This window comes from Neofelis nebulosa, chromosome 7 (genome assembly GCF_028018385.1).
Source record: "Neofelis nebulosa isolate mNeoNeb1 chromosome 7, mNeoNeb1.pri, whole genome shotgun sequence".
Classification (NCBI taxonomy): domain Eukaryota; kingdom Metazoa; phylum Chordata; class Mammalia; order Carnivora; family Felidae; genus Neofelis; species Neofelis nebulosa.
Genome location: NC_080788.1, coordinates 120,041,619 through 120,066,608, shown reverse-complemented (window position 1 = coordinate 120,066,608; position 24,990 = coordinate 120,041,619). Strand labels below are relative to the sequence as shown.

The 24,990-nt window shown below is 38.3% G+C and overlaps 1 protein-coding gene and 1 long non-coding RNA gene across 8 annotated transcripts; one reads left to right on the top strand and one right to left on the bottom strand.

Annotated features, from left to right (window-relative positions):
- The first annotated feature begins 167 nt into the window (after positions 1 to 167).
- LOC131517487 (uncharacterized) lies at positions 168 to 16,559 on the top strand. Its single transcript, XR_009264610.1, has 2 exons — positions 168 to 278; positions 16,023 to 16,559. It is a non-coding gene; the product is annotated as an uncharacterized LOC131517487 (long non-coding RNA).
- Positions 959 to 24,990, bottom strand: PTGR2 (prostaglandin reductase 2). 7 transcript variants are annotated; one of them, XM_058739635.1, is made up of 10 exons: positions 24,885 to 24,990; positions 21,482 to 21,565; positions 18,803 to 18,921; positions 11,420 to 11,611; positions 8,794 to 8,964; positions 7,846 to 8,055; positions 6,326 to 6,447; positions 5,205 to 5,292; positions 3,518 to 3,557; positions 959 to 2,365 (listed from the first exon to the last, which is right to left on the bottom strand). In XM_058739635.1, exons 2-10 carry the CDS (start codon positions 21,516 to 21,518, stop codon positions 2,289 to 2,291), a joined length of 1,056 nt encoding a protein of 351 aa, XP_058595618.1. In that variant the 5' UTR covers positions 21,519 to 21,565; positions 24,885 to 24,990; the 3' UTR covers positions 959 to 2,288. The 7 variants fall into 7 exon arrangements, with proteins under 7 accessions (XP_058595618.1, XP_058595620.1, XP_058595619.1 ...); XM_058739637.1 differs by lacking the exon at positions 24,885 to 24,990 and adding an exon at positions 24,825 to 24,843; XM_058739636.1 differs by lacking the exon at positions 24,885 to 24,990 and adding an exon at positions 24,600 to 24,728.

Genomic DNA, 24,990 nt, shown 5'->3' with positions numbered 1-24,990 from the left:
GACGCCAGGAAGTCTCTCGCTTCCTATTCATTCCCGACATTGGGGCCCCGTGGTCTACGAAACCCGAGAAATGGGGTCAGTTCGTGCCAGCCGTGACGTCACTGCTTCCTTGCAGCAACAGAGGGGTAGTTTTTCCTGTCAGCTGAGATCAGAACTAGTTACGACGGAGGCAAGCGAGGAAGAGAGCCCTAAACATTTATCAGTGAAGAGGATCTCAAAGCTTCACTGACTGAGAAGGGAACTTGCAGAATCAGATTCTGCATTGCATACGGGACGGGGTAAGAATTGAGACTCAGGTGTATAACTTTTTTTGTAATATGAATTCTCCAGAGTCTGCGTTCCCTATGTTGGGATGGAAAGAGCTCTCGGATATCTACACCGCGGACTAGAACACTTGAGTTCCAGGCTGGATGCCACCACGTGTTAGAGCTTAATGGGGTTGACAGACTTTCAAATTATTAATTTTTGAATACTTGCTGTGTGCCAAAGGACGAGGAACTCAAGATCGTGGCAGTGGGAATTAAAGGAGTTCTCTAAGAAGGGTATTCTCAAGGTTAAACACAAGCCTTGATTTCATAACAGGTATCTGAACGGGTGAGAGAGTAGTAGTTTGGGTGCACAAACTATGGTGATTTAAAAACAAAGTAGAAACATGTAAGAGAAAGGTAATTCCACTTTAGATAAACAGAGTTTATCCCAGATGTCAAAAGGATGTTTTACTTGGAGGTCCCCAGCTCAAGTAAAAGGTCGGAAATAGAGGTGTAGATTTGGGAGTTATCAACATACAGACCTTTCTGGAGATGAAACGGTCCAGGAAAGGTATATAAAACAAGAAAGAGAACACTGAGGTCAACTGGAGTGATTGATTACTAACAAAATTTCAATCCACTTTCTACAAATGTTATAGACAAAAGTATATTGCAGGGTGTAAACAGGTGACCATAAACCAGCACAACACTTAGAAAAATATCCTCGATTTTATTGTTGCAAATGGTTGATTAAATTAATGAAACAAACCCTCTTATTTAGAGGTTCATTAATAGATCTTGAAACTCGTGTTCAGAACCGTTTGTTAATTTGTTCAGTCAGTCCTGTCATTTTCTTTTAAGTCCTGTCATTTGCTAAAACTGTCTTTGTTGTCTTAATCTTTCTAATCACCTAAAACTTCAAGTGATGTTTATATCTATTTGCCCTCGGAATCTTTACACTATGTGACAGTGTGTGCCTGCTAACCTAAAACAAACTTGCTTTCGTCAGTATATGAGTTTTTAGACTATACAGTAAATTATTTAGCAAAACACAAATAGATCATCCTCTAGTAAACTACTGTCTCCATCGACCTAACTGACCTCAGTTATTTCACAAAGCCTCTGCTCTGTATCCTAAAAACTGCTCCACAAGCTCTGGATTCCCCCAAAACCCCTACACACACTCTGCCATTTCCATCTCCACATGGAAAGGCCATACCAATTCTATTCTTACACCAAATTACAGTTCAAGAGTTATGTAAAGCATTTCCAGGTCAACGTATATTTACAATGTGTCTTCTCAAGCATTCTATATATATTTCTTTTAATTTGAGAGAAAGAGAGGGAGAGAGAGAATCCCAAACAGGCTCCACGCTGTCAGCACACGATCCTGACACAGGGCTAGATCTTAGGAACCGTGAGATCGTGACCTGGGCCAAAATCAAGAGTCATATGCTTAATCGACTGAGCTACCCAGGCACCCCTCAAGCATTCTATTTTAAGTGAAAGTTATTAACTGTAAAAATCTGTTTATTTTGTATGATCTGCTAAAGAGTTACATCAAATCTCTATGGGTTTCAGACTGTCTAATCAAAACATCATATGTAATATTGGTAAAGGAAAGAAAAATATGTCATGTTGACTTCAGTCTATTATTGTAAATACTCATGTTGGATACAGAGAACATATATGATATTGAAGATAAAGGAAAAAATGTTATCCAACTAGAAAATATTACCTATGATCACATTCAAATTAAAAGCTATCTGTACTCGGGGCACCTGGCTGGCTCAGTCAGTTAAGCATCCGACTTCACCTCAGGTCCTGATCTCATGGCTTGTGGGTTTGAGCCCTGCGTTGATTCTGTGTCCCCCTCTCTCTCTGCCCCTCCCCACTCACACTCTGTCTCTATCTCTCAAAAATCAACATAAAAAAAAAGCTATCTATAGTCTAAGATTCTTTTTTATGAAATATCTTAAAAATCTTTGAGTAAAATGGAAAGAAATCTGTGTATTTCCTTGATGAAGATGCTTATACATATTACAAAGAGGTTTCTTCTGAAATGCAAACTATCTGCTTTCCGATGTTACCTCCTGTCATCATGGACTGGAATGCAACTAGAAAGAAAACAAACTAGGTTATATGAAAACCTAAATGTCACTATCATACATGTTTATCAGTAGGTCGAACACATGCAATTAATTTGAATAATTTCTTCAATTATTTTAATATTAACTATAGAAGGAAAATTTCATGAAGAGAACCTCAAGTGAAATATTGGCAAAACCACTAAACTAACTCAATTTACATCTTAAAAATGTGTTTTTACCCAAACTAGAAATGTTTAATTGGTATCTACCTCAGTGTTCACTGTTTATAGAATCTGAAGACTAGAAGCAAATAAGTATGTGGATAAAATGCCAGCACAATTTTTCAGTTACTATTAAAAATAATAGAAATCTAACCATAAAGTTTTACTAAGTAAAATATGCATGTTATGCCAGGAAAATGAGTAAAATTTAAGTTGTTTAGTAAACATATTGACCAAACGTATTAAATATTTTTTCCTAAAAAGGTAAAAAAAAAAAAAAAAAAAAGTTTGATATAATCTCTTTCATTTTAAACAGACAAAAGAATGTTGGGGCGCCTGGGTGGCGCAGTCGGTTCAGCGTCCGACTTCGGCCAGGTCACAATCTCGCGGTCCGTGGGTTCGAGCCCCGCGTCGGGCTCTGGGCTGATGGCTCAGAGCCTGGAGCCTGTTTCCGATTCTGTGTCTCCCTCTCTCTCTGCCCCTCCCCCGTTCATGCTATGTCTCTCTCTGTCCCAAAAATAAATTTTAAAAAAACGTTGAAAAAAAAAAAAAAAAAGAATGTTGAAATCTGTGTATGTTAGGGAAAAAAAAACCCTAAATATTGAAAATGTGTTTAATATAATATTATGATGTCTTAGAACGATTCAATCTGAAAAAGTTACCTAGAAGGTATCACTTTTGTGATACTTGTATTTTTTTTCATAACTTGTTTCAAAACCAAAGAAATACTTATTTGATGACTTGAAATGTGAAAACAATACTTTCTTAAATACCATTAAGCTGAACTTTAATGGAGTTTGATTAAGATATTTAAGTAAACCTGCCGGATGGGTTTACAGGAAAGAAATAAATGATTTAAAAAGAAAAAAAAAAAAACGAGGGAAGTAGAAGTAAAGGAAAAAAGGGAATATTTGTGCTTAGCTCATGCATATGATAAATAAACCTACACTCATCTTACCTCCCATGTTTTCCAATCCATTTACCACAGTCTCTTTAATCTGTAAGTCAAAATAACCAAATATAGTATTCTTTAGACTTCATCATGTCTATTTAAAGTTGACCATTTGAACAACACGGGTTTGAACTGTGCAGGTCCATTTATACACAGATTTTTTTTTTCAATAAATAAGTACTGTAAATGTATTTTCTGTTCCTTGTAACTTAATAACATTTTTTCTTTAGCTTACTTTATTGTAAGAATACAGTATAAATTACATATAACATACAAAATATGTGTTAGTCAACTGTTTATGTTATCAGTAAGGCTTGTGGTCAATAGTAGGCTACTTGTAGTTTTGGGGGAGTCAAAAGACACATGGGGATTTTCAACTGCATGGAGGGTGTCAATGCCCTTAACCCCTGAGGTGTTCAAGGTCAACTGTAATATTCTCCATGTTGGCAAAGGGCAGTAATACTATTTAGCACTTTCTGTCTAAAAATAGATATTCTTCATCTCATGGACATAGCACAGAAGTTTCCTATTGAAAGATTTTTAAAAATAAAATCTTCTTGGGGCGCCTGCGTGGCTCAGTCAGTTGAGCGTCCGACTTCGGCTCAGGTCACAATCTCGCGGTCCGTGAGTTCGAGCCCCACGTCGGGCTCTGGGCTGACAGCGCAGAGCCTGGAGCCTGCTTCAGATTCTGTCTCCCTCTCTCTCTGCCCCTCCCCCGTTCATGCTCTGTCTCTCTCTGTCTCAAAAATAAATAAACGTTAAAAAAAATTAAAAAAAAAATAATAATAAAATAAAATAAAATAAAATCTTCTTAAAAAAATCCTCTTTTCCCATTGTCTAATCTTCAATTAGCAACATCACAAGCTATCCCCTCTTTTCAGAAAACAAAGTATATAAACATAAGCACATGCACATGTAACTTTGCCCGTCATTTGCAAGTTTCAAGAACATCCCAGGTCAGTGTCTCTAGACCCCAGATGAATAACTCCTGATTTTCAGCCAGCAACCAAGAAATATATCAGGCTATCAGGGAGGGCAGGAAAGAAGTATAGTGGTGGTAAGATAGGGGTACAGGGAGGTGCTTAAAAGATTTTGAGGAAGCACAGCTTCTAGGGACACCCAGCTGGCTCTGCTGGTTAAGCTACCAACTTTCTCTCAGATCATTATCTCGTGGTTTGTGAGTTTGAGCCCTGCATCAGGCTCTCTGCTGTCAGCATGGACCCTGCTTTGGATCTTCTGTCCCCCTCTCTCTCTCCTCTCTCTTCTCTCTCTCTCTCTCTCTCTCCTCTCTCTCTGTCTCTCTCTCTCTCTCTGTCAAAATAAATAATAAACTTTAAAGAAAAGAAAAGAAAGAAAAAAAGCACAGCTTCTAACACATAGTAGCATTCCATAAATATTTGTTAAATTAATGAATATTAAAATTTGAAAAAAAAAACCACCTTTTTATCTTGTATTATAATCTAAGAAAAGTAAAGGTTAATAAAATTTTAGATAAAGCGACTGACAGTAGAGGGTTTCTCAATTAGGAAGTTATACTCACCTGAGAGTAAACTTAATTTACAATATTCAGTGCAATTTTGTAGGAATTCTTATTACAAAGCTAATATGTTCACTATAATAAATTCAAATAACAAAAGTATATCAATTATGTCAATATCAATGATATTGATAAAAGAATAGAGGCAAGTTCTACCTTTAGCTTTCCTTCTTTAAACCACTGACTCAGCCGTAGAATGCCAGACTCAAATTTGTCCTTATAGTTTAACACCAGAAATCTTTCTCTGTAGTGGGGAAGAAAAGGATAATGATCAGAGACTATGGAGGGCGGAAGAGCTCAGAATCAAATCATTCCAGAACTCTAATATTTGTTAGTCTTTCAAACATCAGGACTTAATCACACAGAATCAGGCCAGATACAGTTTTAGGTGTAGTTACATGTGTAAGTGTAGCGGGCTTCTATTGTTTGTGGTCTGGCTAGCATTAAAACCCTGTTTGGTAAATAGCACTGTGATTTTACTTTGTGGGTAATATCCTTTCCCCACTCTCCTGTGACCAAAGCTAGGCCAGTCGGAGCCAGTATCAGCTTTGATAAAATTGAGAGGAAGAGAGCTTTCTCTTTTTGCTTGGGTTACTAACTTGGTAACATGTAAGACTAGAGATAACAGTCATCCTCTTGATCTGCTGCAAGAGAAGAGCTTGCAAAGGAACAGAGCCAACCCAAAAGAAAGCACAGCCCAAAGGTAGAGAAAAACTTGGTGATGCCACTAAGCAAACCTTATGTCCAGCCAATACTAATACCGGACTGCTCAGAAACGTGAGCCAATAAATTACCTTTGCACTTACGCCAATGTGAGTTGAGTTTCTATCACTTGGGGAAAAAAAGACTTGCAAAAGATTGATAGAACCGATATGTTTTTTAGAAAATTTTTTGCCAGGGGGCGCCTGGGTGGTTCAGTCAGTTAAACGTCCGACTTCAGCTCAGGTCATGATTTTGCAGTCTGTGGGTTTGAGCCCCGTGAAGGGCTCTGTACCGACAGCTCGGAGCTTGGAGCCTGCTTCTGATTCTGTGTCTCCCTCTTTGTCTACCCCTCCCCTGCTCATGTTCTGTCTCTGTCTCTCAAAAATAAATGTGGAAAAAAAAAAAAGTTTTTGCCAGGGCTCTGGTTAACAAAAACCTAAATACTGAAAAAAATGTCCATTTTCAAGTTTTACTTAATAAGGAAGAATTATATATGAAAAACACTACCATTTCATATACATCTATGATCTTTAAACTCATGAATCTGGTAGTAAGGGGAAAAGGGTGGTCCATACCTTGTGATGTTTCTTTCTTTTTGGATTGCTTCTACAGCAGGGGGTAGTGGAGGAGGATAAGGCACATCTTTGTTGTACTGAGAAATCTGACCACACAGGATGATATGGCTGTTCTGATTCATCTGTTCAGGAAAAATTGATGATTATACCCTAAGATACATGCCTTTCCTATGTCTACTGATTTTATGGCTGCCTCAGCAAAAGCCTCCTTGACTACTGTAATTTAATCCTTTGGTGCCAATTAATTGATTTTGCTTTGAAGATTTACTCCTTATATGTATTTAAGAGTTTTAATTAGCCAGGAAACAAGTCCCTTCCAAAGGAACAGAGGTAATTGAGAGTTTGGTAATGCACAAAAGAATTACACTGGTATCATCATTGTTGTTGCTACTGTTAGTAGCAGCAGTAAAGTATTTCCTTGCATTTAAATAATTTAACCTTTGGGTGCCTGGCTCAGTGGGTTAAGCGTCCAACTTCAGCTCCGGTCATGATCTCGCGGTCTGTGAGTTCGAGCCCCACGTCATGCTCTGTACTGAGAGCTCAGAGCCTGGAGCCTGCTTCTGATTCTGTGTCTCCCACTCTCTCTGCCCCTCCCCAATTCTTGCTCTGTCTCTCTCACTCTCAAAAATGAATAAATGTTAAGAGAATTTTTAAATAATTTAACCTCAACTGCAATATGTGTGTGTGTGTGTGTGTGTGTGTGTGTGTGTGTACATAGTAAAGGACAATGCCGTGTTAATAGCTAATGTTGATATTTTATAACATTGTCAATAAAAATATGTAAATAACTGGGGCGCCTGGGTGGCTCAGTCGGTTGAGTGGCCGACTTCGGCTCAAGTCATGATCTCGCGGTCCGTGAGTTCGAGCCCCGCGTCGGGCCCTGTGCTGACAGCTCAGAGCCTGGAGCCTGCTTCAGATTCTGTGTCTCCCTCTCTCTGACCCTCCCCCGTTCATGCTCTGTCTCCCTCTGTCTCAAAAATAAAAAAACGTTAAAAAAAAGAAATTTAAAAAAAAATGTAAATAACTATAATCTATGAAAATCATTTCCCTACCCAAAGTCAGAGGCCATGGCTGTGAGTGAGTTAGTTGATAAGGAATTAGGGTCAAAACTTCACCACTGGAACAATACAACTGTAATTTTTTTTTAAGATTTTATCTTTAAGTAATCTCTAACACCCAACGTGGGGCTAGAACTCACAATCCCAAAATCAAGAATCCCACGCCCGACCAACCAAGCCAGCTAGGCACACCTCCCTACAACTGTAATTTTTGATAAAAATAAATTGCAGGTGAAAATACAATACTGCTATCAAAGAACTGAAATTGATGCTCATATGCAAATCTGCAAGCAAACGGAAGTAGTTGTCAGCAAGCTCTTCTGCATCACTAAATTACAATACTGATCATTAACATTATTTCTCACAATAAACCCTACAATTCTATAGGTTTTTTTCGGTATCAGGTAAAAAGCACAGCAAATAAAATGTAGCATTCAAATTTGTAACAAATTGGCAAACAACCTGACTTATCACTGTATCACTGATGTCACCACCAACATTGTCAAAGTAAACATCCACTCCAGCTGGACAAAATTCACGGAGCTGTTCTGCCACATTCCCCTTTTTATAATTAATTGCAGCATCAAAGCCCAGTTCTGAGGTCAGAAGGTGGCACTTCTCCTGTGTTCCACAAATTCCCACCACTCTGGAACAGCCCATCAAATGGCCAATCTAGGGGGGAGATTTTAAAAAAGTAAACAACTTTCCGTTGCTACATTTAAGTGTAAAAATGTGAGTATACAAGATATCACAAGTATATGAGAGTGTTCATCACAGTTTAGGTTAGATTACAGGACTTTGGCTAAAAGTAATTTGAAACCAAAAGAATTAAGACCAGATATAATGCCACTGCTAAAAAACAAATTAAGATTGACTAAAATTAGACTTAGTCTGAATGTTAAAATCTCACAATTTAAAGCTGATTTCATAAAAGAAGTAGACTCAAAACATCACTAACTTGCAATTCAAGATTTCTCAGGCCTATGATAAAATATTTTGTTTCAATAAAGACTGTTAGTCATAAAACAATATACTTTAAAATTCTATTATAATCTTTACTGTATTTCTAGAACCAAGTGCTCTCTTATTTGAAGATTCCTTTTAAAAATATGAGTTTGTCTTTTAATTCATGTCATGGAATTCCAGATAGGTACTCTATGGGTTTCTTCCTTATATTGATTAGAGCAATGCTCTAGCATTTACCATGTCTATTTCTGGTTAACAGAGAACAAGATACAAAAATCTACATTTTCCATATCGTTATGAAGAGAGTCTAAGCAGGTAATAACATCATTCCTAGAAATATATAAAATATATATTATACATTTGTTCCATTTTATATTTTAAATTATATACATGTATCCAGAAATTCAAGTTTTTAGAAAATCAAATAGTTCTCAGAAAGTTTACCTGCCCAGCCAAGGATCCACAAGCACCAGCAGCCCCACTAACAACCATTGTCTGATTAGATCCAGCAGTTATATGACCTTTCTCCTGTATCCCAATCAAGGAAGTCAAACCAGGCATACCTATAGCTCCAAGAAAGTATGAAAGGTGTCCATTCACAAGTTGTGGGTCTACCTAAAATAAAATATCTAACTTTAGAAAATAATGCTAGAAATTCCTATTTTAAATCAACAAGGCAGAGAAAAACCTGTTATGGATTGAGCTGTGTTCCCCCAGATTCTGATGTTGAGACCTACCCCTTAATATAACTATATTTGTACACAGGGCCTTTAAGGAGATAATCATGGTTAAATGAGGTCATCAGGGAGGGGCCCTAATCCAACAGAACTTGCATCCTTAGGAGAAAAGGAAGAGACACCAGAGGTCTTTCTCCACACGTACACAGAAGAAAGGCTAATGCCCTGTGAGGACACAGCAAAAAGGCAGCCAACTACAAGTCAGGAAGAAAGACTTCACTACAAACCAAATTTTCCATCACCTAGATCTCAGACTGTGAGAAAATAAATTTCTGTCATTTAAGGCCCCAGTCTATGGTATTTTGTAATGGCATTCCAAGCAGATTTTAATAAACAACCTGATATGGTTTCTAGAACAGTGAACCGTTCTTCAGTCTAGTGAAAATTCTATAATTTACTTGTACAAAGTAAAAAACAAATAAGTATTACTTCTCTTTATAGTAAAAAACAAAAACTTTAAAGAATTCTACATGAAAGACATCATTCTTTCTTATCAATGCCGCCAAGTATATTTAAAAAAAGAAAGAAACACTTAAGGGGAAAACACTAGGCAAAGTAGGAAGGTTTTAAAACCTCTGAGCAATTCCAAGGGGCCTGGGTGGCTCAGTCAGTTGGGCATCTGGCTCTTGATTTCAGCTTACATCATGATCTCATGGCTCGTGAGATAGAGCCCCTGCTTTGGGCTCTGGGTTGCCAGTGCGGATCCTGCTTGGGATTCTCTTGCTCACTCTCTCAAAAACACGTAAAGAAGTTTTTTCAAAGAAAGAAGATTCACCACATTAACTTGATTTGTAGTTAAACTGCCATAAACAAAATGGCAGTTTGTATTCAGCAGTCTTAAATGGCTGTCAGATCTAGTGTGTACATAAAGGCAATCAAGGTATTAAAGTCAACAATACTTAGGTCTACAGTACACAAAAATATATCATGTAGGTAATATTTATTAGTAAATCCAATATAGAAACTTTGGGAGACAGGTTTATGTTTAGCAAATATCCTTTCTCCATCCCTTCTGAATTCCTTTTCATTTCTAATAACTGTGCCGAAAGCATTTTGAAGCTCTCCCCAGCTGCCCCATTTCCCTCCATAGCAAAATGACAGGGAAAAACCAGAACCTGCTGAATATTTCTTCCTGCTAAGAAGTTTCTTGTTAAATATATTTTACTGGTATCATTAAGTTGAAAATTATTGTATAACATCTCCCATATATCGTTTGTATTTTAACAGTCACCTTTAACTGATTATAAGAATTCATAATAACAGGGCTGCCCAGGTGGCTCAGATGGCTAGGTATTCAAGTCTTGATTTCAGTTCAGGTCATGATCTCATGCATGGTTCATGAGATCTCTCTCCTCACCCCCCTCGCACCCTCTCGCTCTCTCTCAAAATAAATAAACTTAAAAAAAAAAAAAAAAAAAGAATTTCTAATAATAAAAAATACTAAAATTTTATAAAGCTTTTTAGAAAGCGTTAGTCATATTTATCATAGCATTTAATTTCCACATTCAGTTGTGAAAGAGCTACTATTTTCATCTTGCACATGAGGAAACTAAGGTTCAGAGACATAAAATAACTTCCCTGATGACATAAATTGGGTTGCATTACATGAAGCTGCCAGGTTTTATAGGTCAATACAGACAAGTATTGGTAATTTCACATAATTCAACTAACACCAGACACTGAACTCAGGACTTTTGATACAAAATGGAATTTTAAGCACAAACCAAATGAGTTTAAGTCAAATGGCAATTTCATAGGAAACTTTAAAGCATACAACTATAAGAGAACTTCTGGCTCCCTTGGTATAAATTATTTTTTGATGCTTACAATTCAGGTTTTATTTTATATATGTAAAATTCAAGAAATAAATTAAATATGAAAAACAACACTATTCACTAATAATCTAAGAACTGTCATATAGTTACGGCCAACAGTGGAAAAGAAACAAAGGTTTTCCACATTTTAGCAGCCATCTAAAAGAAAATGTATGCTTTTATTTTTTTTCCCTGATAACCCACTGAACTGAATGCCAAATGCACAATGATTTATAGGGAGGGGAAGACCCAGATAGTAGAACCTTGGATTGTGAGTAACTTGTTCTGCGAGTGTTCCGCAAGACAAGTAAACATTTCTAAAAAATTTTATTTGACTTGATAAATGAGTGATGTCTTGCAACAGGAGTACTACATGATGTCAAATGTCACACGATCACAACTAAGCCAACGATTCTTGAAATTCCCTTTGATATACGAGTGCTATGGATTACAAGCCTGTTTCTGGAACGAATTATGCTCGCAAACCAAGGTTTTACTGTACTGTATATTATACATCACCTTCTCAAGGCTGCTTCCATTCAGAATAACCTTGGTTTGCCAGGGCCAATAGAAAGAAGTCACAAAATCGCCTTTAGTAAAATGTACGTGTTTGCTTTCTTCTACAATCCCAATACCTCCACCATCAACCACTTGAGACAGCTGCCAAGGTGTTATATAATCACTGCCAGTGTCTTCATTCATTCTGCAACGCTAAAAAAAGAAAATGTTGATGAGGATAATTCTGCCTGATAATACTGGCCAGTTTGTTAATTTATCGGGTGACTAAAAGAAAGGTATATAGTCAGTAATGTTAAGTAAAGTGTTAAATTAAATTTATCTTAATTTCTATCTTCTTTTCAGTTATTCTTTATCTTTAAAAAAAAAATGTATCCCCTCTCTAACAAGTAAAGAAGTATAATTAGAGGGGTGCCTGGGTGGCTTAGTCCATTAAGAATCTGACTTTAGCTCAGGTCATGATCTTGCAGTCCATGGGTTTGAGCCCCACATCAGGCTCTGTGCTGACAGCTCAAAGCCTGGAGCCTGCTTCAGATTCTGCCTCTCTCTCTCTCTCTCTCTCTCTCTCTCTCTTTCTCTCTGTCCTTCCCCTGCTTGCACTCTCTCTCTCTCTCTCAAAAAAGAAAGAAACATCAAAATTTATTTTATTATTTTTAATTTTTTTTAACGATTATTCATTTTTGAGAGACAGAGTGTGAGTGGGGGAGGGGCAGAGAGAGACAGAGGCACAGAATCCAAAGCAGGCTCCAGGCTCCAAGTTGTCAGTACAGCCCGATGCAGGGCTTGAACTCACTGACCACGAGATCATGACCTGAGATGAAGTTGGACGCTTAACCAACTGAGCCACCCAGGTGTCCCCGCCCCCAAAATTTTTTAAAGTAAATTTAAAAAATAAGTACAATTAGAAAGGACTTTAAGTATGGTCTAATATCAGATTGTGGTAATGGTTAAACAACTTTGTAAACAGACTAAAAACTGGTGAATTGTACACTTTATTTTTTGAAAATGTATTTATTTAGTAATCTCTACATCCAAACTGGGGCTCAAACTCATGGCCCTGAGATCGGGAGTTATATGCTCTTTTTGGGGCACCTGTGTGGCTCAGTCGGTTAAGTGTCCAGAGCCTCTGTCAGCACAGAGCCCACTTAAGATCCTCTGTCTCCCTCTCTTTCTGCCCCTCCCCCACTCGTGAGTGTGTACGTGCACACACACACTCACTCTCTCTCTCAAACATTAAAAAAAAAAAAAAAGAGTCACATGCTCTTCCAACTGAGCCAGCCAGGCACCCCTGAATTGTATAGTTTAAATGTATAAATTGTAGGATATGTGATAATATTCCAACAAAGCTGTTAAAATGTTTAAACAAATTTAATATTACATTATGCTAGCAAAAATAATGTGTCAATGGTTTCAATGGATTGTGGCACATTAGCTACACTTAACATGTTGCTATTATAAAACTGTCCAATTTTTATAGAAAGCAAACTACCAACATATAGACTGTAATATTATTCATTTATTTTGGCCTAGCAATTCTGCTTCCCCAATGGAAATAACCCAAAAGAAATGAAACAATTTTTTACACAGTTGTTCATCACAGCTTCAGGCCAAGCCCTACATCATACCCTATAACTTTGGGTGGATGTTCTCCTTCTACTACAAAGGCAAAATGTCACAGTGGCACCACACCCTTCCATGGGACTAGAGCTAAAGATTTCTCTGGGAAGTAATCAAGGCTCTCTTCCTCTCTGTGGCTCACTCTTGCCCACTTATGAAAGCCAAGACATAGAGGCCTACAGTGTGGTCCAGGAGATAGAAAAGATAGAAGGCTACTTGACTATGTGGGTTCAGTTCACCAGGGTAAATGACCAAACAGGGAATTGAGGGAGAAGCTTCTATGAGAATATACTAACTACACTTCTGCTAGTGTGCCCCTCCAAGTATTCTTGGAAAGCAAGTGCAGCAGCCACTGAATACTGCCGGACCAAGGACCTGACTCTTAAATAAGGCTAACAGAGAAAGTACAAACAGTAATTCTCTATAGGTAAGCAAATGATGTCAACACAATCGAATGTTATATAACCACCAAAATAATATTTGGACTCGTTTATCATATGAAAATACACATAAAGTCACTTAAATATAAAATAAAAATAGTATATATACATTAAATATAACCATGGAAAATACTGTGTAAAGATGGGGATTAAAATGAGTTATGAATTTGGATACGTTCTTTTTTTTTTTTTTAAGAACAATGTCTAGTAAAAGGAACCAAAATTATTTTCTTCTCTCCTTCCTTTAATTAATACTTAATAAACGCCATGCCAGTCACTAGAAATACAGTGACAAATAAGACCTCTGTCTTCATAAGTTTACTTTTTATTAGGGAAGACAGACATCTAAGAACTACACAGATCGTTCTTCATTACAACCGGAAGAAATGCTGAAGATCAAGGTACATTTTTGAGAAAATATAACAGAGAAGACGAGTCTGAGGGTGGAAGGCGACTTATCAAAGCAAATCTTTTTAATGCAGGCTTTAAGAGAGTAATAGGGATTGGGCAGGTAACAGGAAAGGAGCGGGAGGGAGACAGAGGGACAACACGTATAAAGGCTTGTTTTAATTGTACTCAGGATTTTGTTGTAGTCAGGTATGGAAGAACAACAGACACAGAGACACCCACCTTGAAAGAAGAGTTTAAAGTGCCTGGGTGGCTCAGTTGGTTAAGCATCTGACTTCGGTCACGATGCTCAGGTCATGATCTCATGGTTCATGAGTTAGAGCCCCGCTTCGGGTGAGCTCGAGCCCTGCATTGGGTGAGCCCCACTTCCCCCACTCTCTCTCCCTCCTCCTCTTTCTCTCTCTGCCCCTTGTGGGATTCTCTTTCTCTCTCTGCTCCTCACTCATTTGCACCCTCTCTCTCAAAAAAATAAATAAATAAAAAAACAAAAATACAAGTATTACAAAAAAGAAGAAGAGTTTATTACTTACAAGTCCCAAGAGGAGGAGCACACCATACCACACAGGGCCACAGTGGGAAGCACCAGAGTTAGTCAGGAAGAAAAAATAGCAACAGGAGAGCATGGCCCAGAGTCTTTATTATGGTTTCAGGGGGAAGAAATGGACAAGACAGGGTAGGGAAATTTGAGTAAGTTTAGGAGGAGACAGCTTGAATAATTTCAGTGGGATCTGGCTTAGAGGGGTGGTCCCTAGTTGTCTGGTACCAGGCCCTGGGGTGATTTGGGGCAGGGAAAATCACCTGTGTGAGTTAGATGAAGGAGGCAGTTTGGTGTGTTCCAGGCAAGTTGTTTGTTACCTCTAAAATATGCTGGGAGGAGCTGGCTCTCCAGGATTAGGAAAGCTCCTAAGATATGAAAGCATTAAAAAATACAGCAAAGGAAAAACATGATCAATATAAGGTTTGAGCAAAAAAGGCACCGGTGTGTTACACAAGAAAGAGGCCCAGTGAGGCCAGCATCCAAGAGGAAGAAGTAAAGTAGGGTATAGTAAGGCTGGGCAGGCAAACAGCGACCAGACTATGTAGCATCTTAGACCATGCCCAAAATGTTAGTCTTTATCTCAAGACTAAAAGAAAGCCATTAGACATAAAGGTGACATGATTAGTTGTTATTATACAACTACCATTTCTGGCTGCAGTGTGGAAGACAGTCTAAGGGGGCGAAGAGTGTTTGCAAGGATACTCCATTAGGAGAAAAAGAAACAATGATGACTCAGACTGAATACATGTCCTTGAAGTTTACTGAGAAGTGGACTGAACTGAGATGTACTTAGGAAGGAGGTCCACAGGACCTGAGACTGACATACAGAATGAACACAGAGAACGAAGAGACAGTCTCAAGAAAAACTCAGTGCTTTGTTGCATGAAATGAGTGGACAGAGGAGCTATATACTCCCCTGGAGGAAAAAGAGGTTTTTTGTTGTTATTTTGAAGTTGGGGTGTTTAGAAGTGAAGATCATGAATCCAGTTCATGTCATAATCTTAATTGTTTCATCATCTCTCCACCCCTAAAATCCTTGGGTCATGAATTTATCTCACTATAAGTTCTCTCAGAGGGAATTCTGCTGAACAGAAAGTTTGTTCCAACTTAGAGAATTCTGTGAAAAACACATCCTTTCTGCTTGTTTTCAACTATTCCTTTTTGACTGTTCTGTTTCATTTTTAAAACCCTTCTACCCCTGAACCTTGGCTTTATTTTGGTAAACTGTGTTCTCTTAATTTACTTTGTATTTATTATCCTGGGCTTAAATGATAGGCTTTACATTTTGTTCATCAGGGCATATGTAATCCTTAGATGCCCTGAGCTATGTCTTATTTATACATTGAAGTGTTGAAGTCTTAACTCCACACCAATCATCATCAAGAATTGATTCTGAATACTAAATAGTGCACTGCCATTTTTCTCCTGAATTTGGGGTAATTATTCTCCTCATGTGATCTGCTCAGCACAGTCTAGAGTATTGAGGCTGATAGCCTGACTGAGCTTGTCTTGGCTTCCACTGAAAGGTGGAGCATCTTTAGATCTATGGGAAATCAATGCCCTAATTTATCCCTCGGTATCTATTTGTCTTTTGTCTCTTTAGAATGTTCTAGACCAGTCACCACTTCATTCCCCTAGCCCATAAAGAAAAATTTCTTGCTACCCTGGGAAGAATTTTGAATGAAGTCGTCAAACTGTTTTCCGTGGTAAGCATAATCAACTATGACTGGTGTTACTTGAAGACAGAGCCTGAAATTACACTCCTGGATCAGAGGGAAGAGGAGCCTTCCCAAGGCTACAACTATCCTGGCAGAAAATTGGTATTGCCAATTGGGTCTCCACTGTAAATGAAGCCTGAGAAGAGGTCAGCCAGGATTTTCTCTGTGCCCTACCAGGGCACTCGAAAAGCCAAAAGCAGGAAGCAAGCATATGTACAAGAACAGTAATATATAAAGAGATTCTAAATTGCTTATTTGTCTCTTTGCCCAACTGTTCACAGGCTAATATAGACAAACTTTCTGCATATCAGCCATTATTATCTTTTATTTCTATTGCAAATTTGTCTAAGTTTGCCATTGATCTTTTGATTTTGTACATCCTGTTTTATTGTGTTTTACAAAATACAATGTTTTTAAAAATAGGTCTATTTATCAGTCATGTTCTTTCGTATTAGCTGGGTTTGCTGTCATTCTTACAAAGTCTTTCCCCAACATCATTCAATTGTTTACCCATGTTTTTTCTAAAAATTTTTATAGTTTCACTTAAAATTTTTTTTTTATTATCTGTTGGAATTTATTCTGGTGTAGGGGTTGAGCTAAGAATGTAATTTTTGCCCCAAAGTACATAGTCAACTAACTGATCCAACCCAGTTGGATTGAATAAGCTATCCTGATTTTCTTTTAACTTTTTATTTTGCATAAATAAAGACTCAAAGGAAGCTGTAAAACTAGTACAAAGAACAGAAATTAATGAAATAGACAACAGGAAAACAATACAGAAAATCAACAAAACCAAAAGTTGGTCCTTCGAAAAATTAACAAAATTGACATAGTTTTAGCTAAACTGACCAAGAGAAAAATAAACAAGACTTAAATTACTAAAATCAGGAATAAAAGAAAGGGCATTACTACCTATCTTTCAGAAATAAAAAAGGATTACAAGGAAATACTAAGAACCGATGGCAATAGATTACACAACTTAGATGAAATGGGCAAATTCCCAGAAAAACACAAACTACAAAAGCCAACTCAAAAAGGAATAGAAAAGTCTAGTAGACCTACAACAAATAAAGACATTGAATTAGTCATTTAAAAACTCTCCAAAAAGAAAAACCCAGGCCAGATAGCTTTACTGGTGAATTCTACCAATCTTTGAAAGAAGAATACCAATTCTTCACAAACTCTTCCAAAAACAGAAGAGGAGGGAACATTTCCCAACCTGTTCTGAGGCCCAGAGTACCCTGATACCAAAATCAGGCAAACACATCACAAGGAAGCAATAGACCATGAATATAGTCTCACAGCTTTATGGATGCAAAAAACCTCAAGAAAATAGTAGCAAACTAAATCCAACAACGTATCAAAGGAAACACACCAGGACCAAGAATGCAAGACGGATTTAACATCTGAAAATTAATTAATATAACAAACCATAAATAGATTAAAAAACAAAAACCACATGATCATCTCAATAGAAGCAGAAAATGCACATGACAAAATCTAAAACCGCTTCTGGGGGGAGGGAATAATGGGGATTTTATTATTTAAAGGGCAGAGTTTCTGTTTAGGATGATGAAAAAGTACTGGATATGGAAAGTGTGTAACAGCTGCACAACACTGAATGCTCTTAATGCCACTGAATTATACACTTAAAAATGGTTAAAATGGCATACTGTTAGATCTATTTTATCACAATAAAAAAAAACCCCAACACCTCTTTATGATAAATATACTCAACAAATCAGAAACCAAACCAGGAATAAGAGGAAATCTCCTCAACCTGACAAAGGGCATCTACATCCCACATATTTAATGGCAAAAGATTGAATGCTTTCCCCCTAAGATCAAGAACAGGACAAAGATGTTCACTCTCACCGCTTCTATATAACAATGTACTAGAGGTTTGAATCAGGCAGGCAAATAACATAAAAAGCATTCATACAGGAAAAGAAGAAAAAACTATCTCTCTTTTTTTAATGTTTATTTACTTATTTTGAGAGGCGTGGAGGGTGGGGGGGAGCACGAGCACATGCACAAGCAGGGGAGGGGCACAGAGAAAGGGAGAGGAAGAGAATCCCAAGCAAACTCCACGCGGAACCAGATGTGGGGCTCAAACTCACGACCATGAGATCATGACCTGAGCCACAATCAAGAGCTGGTCGCTTAACCAACTGAGCCACCCAGGTGCCCCCAAATCTATCTGTCTTTATAGAGACGAAGTCCATGTGCCTAAGGGCTTCTCAACTGTAGTCCTTCACAATATCTTTCAATAAATCTTCTTTATCTAAAAATAGCATAAGTGAGTCTGTTCCTTCAAAAAGAAACCAACTAGAATAAAGGTCGTATACAGAGCCTGCCTTGTAAACTAGATCAATCTGAGAGAACTTCCAAGCCTAATTCACTATGTTATTTACAACCGGGAAGTGATCTGGACATTTGAAAGAATCGGATTAACATGTACTACTATGATGAAAACAGTTCTTCTACAACATTCCCTCACAACACAAGTGAATAAAAACAAAGGCAACCTGTAATTCCCAAGCTTCAAGATATAATTGCTCAAATATTTATTAATCATGAGGATTGCACAATGAAATTCAGATGCAACATAAAAAACAGGAAAATACAATTAATCTTCACCAAGTCACAAAATCCTGATTCTTACCATGTAAGGATCCACAGAAAGATAAAGAGTTCTCACTTGTACTTGTCCTTCATTGATATTATTTGGTAAATTTACTTCTTCTATTCGGAAATTTTCTGCCACTGGATTACCATTTTTTCCTAAAATATTAAGGAAAATATAAAATCAAAAAGTCACTTTCTTATGTAATTATTTCTCTTTTTTTAAATGTATGTCCTTGTGTTTTTTTTTTTTTTTACTGTTTATTTATTTTTGAGAGAGAGAAACAGACAGACAGAGCGTGAGTAGGGGAGGGACAGAGAGGGAGACAGAATCCAAAGCAGGCTCCAGGCTCTGCACTCACAGCAGAGAGCCAGATGCAGGGCTCAGACTCACAAGCCATGAGATCATGATGTGAGCCAAAGTGTATTTATTATTCTTTAAAAGGTAACTCTAGGATTCAGAGAACTCCCTTTTAATACAGACATGAATAAATCTATATTGTTCTGTAATTTCTCTGTAACTCAGCATAAATTCTTCAAATAGTTTCAGTTGCTCTTTATCTTCTCCAAGAAGTTCCTATAAAATATTGCCATCAACTTCAAAATTCCTTTTTAAAGATTATTACAGGTAAATCACCTCATCTGTTGTAAAATTGTAAGATTTCAAAAAGTAAAAACTCACAGCCATCTTTTTTAATTATGAAAATCAAATTTTACAACATAACAGAAACACATCAGCCAAAATAAATAGTTAAGTAAACATTTCTTCCTCATCTTAAGAAGAAATGGAAACTGGAATGTAATTTTTAAAATTTTTTTACAGAGAAAAAGTACGAGTGGGGAAGGGGCAGAGATGGAGACAGAGAGAAAATCCCAAGCAGGCCCCATGATGCCAGCATAGAGCCTGACACAGGGCTCAAACTCACAATATGTGAGATCATGACCTGAGCAAAAATCAAGAGTTGGATGCTTAACTGACTGGGCCACCAGATGCCCTCTCTTTTTTTTTTTGAGAGAGAGAGAGCGTGTGCAAATGGAGCAGAGGGAGAGAGAAGGATAATCCCAAGCAGCTCCACACTCAGCACTGAGCCTGACTCTGGGCTCGACCCCATGACCCTAGAATCATGACCTGAGCTAAAATCCAGAGTAGGACAATCAACCGACTGAGCCACCCAGGCACCACATAATTTTTTTTTTCCACAATAAAATTTAACTTTATGAGATGACTCCGAATGTACTAGTGTCTTAGGAAAGTTTGATACGGGCCCGTGTCTGTATGTGACGGTGTTACATAGAATGGGACTAATGTCCAATTTGCTCATCAAATTTTTTTTGATCAAAGCCATTTCCCAAATCCAATTTTAGATAGGTTATGTAGGAGAGAGTCAGAAGCTTCACTTTAATGCACTTTCTCTCCAAATGCGATATGCTGAATGATGAAGAAGAGACCCCAGCCCCAGCTTCTCTCATCTCCCATCAGGGTCAGGTGGCAGGCAGGGATTGTCTTGCTGCTAAGTCCTGCAGGAGGGGCTGCGTGCAGGCTGTTATCACTGGGCATCCCAGCTGAGGGCACCAGCATTCAGATAGGCATAGGCAGGCATTTGTGGACAAGGGATGCTGCAAGGTTACGAAAGCAACACCACAGGCGGAGATGGGCTTGAGCTGGAGGGGCCCATGAGGATGAATGTAATTTTTTTAAAAAAGTAAAGCCTTGGGGTGCCTGGCTGGCTCAGTTGGTGGAGGATGTGATTCTTGACCTCAGGGTTGTGAGTTCAAGCCCCAGGTTGGGTGTGGAGCCTACTTTAAAATAAAGTCTTGAAAATTAGGAAATTAGAAAATTTGAAATATAGAAAGAAAAATTTATAAGCAGAAAATGTCATCAAAGTGTATTCTTACTCAGTTATGTTAACATAAGCAAACTTCCTACTGATTGAGTCATCAAATGTCTAAGGTGGAAAAAGAATAAACACTTTAATCTAACATCTCACTTTTCTAAAATGGAAGTCAGAAAAGGTAAGGGGCTGGGGGAAGAATAGGTAAGTGATTTTTCTAAGCCACACAGTAAGTAAACAGTAAAACCAAAGCAACATGGGCCCAAACCTCTCAGGTTATTTTCATACCTAAGTTTCTATGATTCAGGTTAGATGTCAGCACAGACATAGGTCAGTGTTTTTCACATAGAACAGAAAGACAAATTTTAAGAATCAACAATACATACATACTATAAATAAAAAACAAAAGCCATATATATTTGTACTATAATATTTTTTAAGTTTATTTATTTATTTTGAGAAAGAGAGAGTCCAAGTGGGGGCAGAGAAAGAGGAGGGAGAGGGAGAGAGAGAGACAGACAGAGAATCCCAAGCAGGCTCTACACTGTCAGCACAGACCCCAATACAGGGCTCGATCTCATGACCGTGAAATCATGACTTGAGCCAAAATCAAGAGTCAAGATGCTTAACCAAATGAGTCACCCAGGTGCCCTGGGTAATATAGCATTTTAAGTATAATAATTCTAAAATATCTTTTTTCTTCAACAGATAGCCTTGATAAGCGATCACTTAAAAAATTGAATATTATATTATTTAAAGAGTTTCTTCCAATATCTCTACTAGGGTTAATATCTTCCTACCTTAATTTACCACATTAACTATTACTTTTTGTTCCTTCATTTTCACCAATAATTATCAAAGACCAGGTCTTTGATACAAATACATACCAGGTCGGGAATTCAATACCACTCTTTGTATAATCATCACCTTGCTGCACAGTGGTCTCACAAGACTTCTGTATAGAGCAACTCCTATAAACAGAAAAGTTTTTAAATCACAAAGTTTTAAAATAGTCAACAATTAAAAAAAAAGAAAGCACACTTATGATTCCGAACAAGGAAAGGAAAAAACCATCTTTGGGATCCAGAAAAGATGTAGTCTCCTGCCAGAGTTGGCCTCGTAAAGCAAATATGCAAAGAAAGACTAAATCTAATCACAATTTTTGACTAATAGGAACAAGTTCAAAAGGCTGAGGAAGACGAATGTTTTTGGCTTCATAATTCGGGCACATTCATTTTTATACCGTCCTGATTAAGCCTCCTACTGTGACTTGATTAAAAGAAAACATGATATATTCCTCCAGAGCTAGAAGTTAATCTAGTAGCAAAACAAAAACACTAGCTGTTTGAGATGTAACCAAATGTTCAACAATTCTTTTATTCATTGGTCAAAATGGAAATTACTTTAATAGTTTTATTTATACAAAAGCAAAACATCAGTGGTAGCTGGCTCAGTCAGAAGAGCATGTAACTCTTGACCCTGGAGATGTGAGTTTGAGCTCCAGGTTGCGTGGAGGGATTAAAAAAAAAAGAAAGAAAGAAAACTTAAAAAAAAAAAAAAAAAAGTAAAACATTAAAAGCATTTTTAAATTCTCACCTTATAGGAAATTCTGAAATACAAAATAGCCAAAGAAGTAAAGGATCAGCTTATTCTGGGTTTACAATTTGAGCTAATGAAAGAAGCAAAATGAAGTTCTGGTGTTGGCACTGTATCTCCTAATCTTCTATTAAGTATTATTATCCCCATTTTACAGATTTTATTTCATGCCATTGACTGTTGAAGAAACATTTGTTGCTAAATTCCTTTGTCTATGGAATGTCCTTTGATTGCTTGCTTCTTCAGGGTGTCATTTACCTCATTCTTCTATCCCCACCCTTCCACCCCACACCCACCCCCGCCTCCCTATCCTTGACTGGTAGTTAGATCTAGAGATTCGATTTAGACACAGGTTGAATTTTTTTAAGCAAGAATCTTTAAAGATGTTACTGTGTGCATCCTATCTCCTCACATCAAGAAGTCCAAAATGTCTTGTAGGGCTAAACATATTTTTAAAAGGAAATTTTCTACTGAATCACCTTGTGTGTAAATTATGGAAGAATTAAAAAGCAAAATTTTCCATTTGATGCTGGGTCCAAAGATAACTGCCCCAGAGAGGTTATTAACAGCATCATAATTTTCAATCAAAGGAATTCTTCCCAAATAAGTTTCATATTTTGCCCTCTTCTCTGATTACTTTCTATATGTGCTTTCTCTAAAATATGCACACTGTAGATGTGTCCAAATACTTTTTATCAGCATGAAAAGCACACCATTAAATTTCTCTCCCTCTATTAAATTAGAAATTTTTCAACTGTCAAACACTAGATTTAACTAAGGTTAAGATAATTGCACAATATCCCTTGAGAGCACAACAAACAACACATTTAAAGGATAAAGAATTGATTTGGTTACAAAAATAAAATCCTAAAATATGACACACCAAGTTCTAGATCTGAGAGGACAGGCGGTGGTGGTGTTAAATGCATCCCCAGTGAAGGAGTAGGGAGGACACTCAACTCTTTTTTGACTGATGTTAATCGTACCATATTTGGTTGCTATGATATTAAATGGATTCCCAATTAGTGATAAGTCATATCCCCAAATAACACCAAATCAGTGGTCAACTGAAAAATTCACTCGGTGCTGTTCATAAAGACTGTGTTATCTGAGTATCTACCTTGTAGCCTAGCATGAGAAAAGAGCACTGAACTAAATAGACCAGAGGACGCGTCCTGGTTCTAATCACGTGGGATCTTAGGAAAGGCCCTTCTCTCAGCAGGTTCTCTGAATGTTACTAAGTGCCAGGAACGGGGCTAAAGTTTTTTGTTTTTTGTTTTCAACGTTTATTTATTTTGGGGACAGAGAGAGACAGAGCATGAACGGGGGAGGGGCAGAGAGAGAGGGAGACACAGAATCAGAAACAGGCTCCAGGCTCCGAGCCATCAGCCCAGAGCCTGACGCGGGGCTCGAACTCATGGACCGCGAGATCCTGACCTGGCTGAAGTCGGACGCTTAACCGACTGCGCCACCCAGGCGCCCCTAAAGTTTTTATAATCATTGTCTCGAACCCCTTCTACCCAACAACCCTATGAGGATGGTACTGTCATCTGTCCCCATTTTTCTAGATGGAGAAAAGGAAGAGACAGGTTGAAGACCTTGCCCAAAAGAAAGACCAGAACCCACACTCAAACACAACACAACCATTTCCATAACACGAGCTTCCTAACATGTTTAAAACAAACAAACAACTCTTCCCCATCCTGATCTTGTTCAATTATTCTGCCCAAATGGCTCTGCAGACCCCGGCCTTGTTATAAAAGGTGGAAATCTCTGGGATTTCCTCCACTCTTGCTGGCCTGTCGCTCCCTTTCCTTTGACTCGTCTGGTTTCTTCCTTCCTCTGCCCAAGACTAACAGGTTGGGAGATTCCTGCCTGGCTCTTCCCTTCTCCCACTGGCCTCACCTTCCTCTCTGGCTCCCACTACCAACCACTCACATGGACATTACTAAATATCTGCATCTACAGCCCAAATTTCAAACTGGCTTCCCAGATTGCAGGTGCCAAAGGGACAGGGATTTGTGTCTGTTTGTTCAATGATTCATGTTCACCCTCTGGCACATGGCAGGTGCTCAATAAATATTTATTAAATGAACCTCCCAGATGCACCTTAAGCACAATTACGTGCAAACTTAAGGTTGTTTACACCCAACATTAAAAAACAACAACAAACAAAAACAAACAAAAGACCTGCCCCCGTTTCTTCTAGAGCATTCCCTAACCTAGTTGTGGTAGGGTCCCCCCTCCCTAAGGAAAAAAAAAAAAAAACCCTCAAGGTAACCTGGCTATGCGCGTAGGTAACCACAACCCTCATGACCTTGTAACACGAGACCACTTAATCAGACAGCATGTTTGTATCTATCACCACATGTGGGAGATTAAAAAAGTAGAAAATATCCAAAAAATTACACCGGGTGGCATTCGGAGCTCAGCTCTTCGGGTACGAGCCCAACTGAGCAGTGCCGGCAGGAATAAAGTTGCTTCCTGTTAAGAAAAGCCGTGGTGTCACGACTCTCTATGCGAGAACCCTGCTACATAGTGACCTAGGCAATAATGCCAGCCTCGTGGCAGCTCCGAGGGGAAGAGTGGAAGTCACCCCGGTTCCTAGATCCTCCCTCACCCGGAAGACCCAACCCAGCCTCGGGCTTGGCTGACCCAGCAGCCCAGGCGCCGGGCCCGTCTCGCGTCACTCACCAGCACGCAGCTCGAGAGGAAACCGCCCGCTTTTCAGAGCTCGCGAACTGCAGGCAGCGAGACCTCTGTCCTCCCAACCCCACCACGCAGGCGCACCGCTAGACCT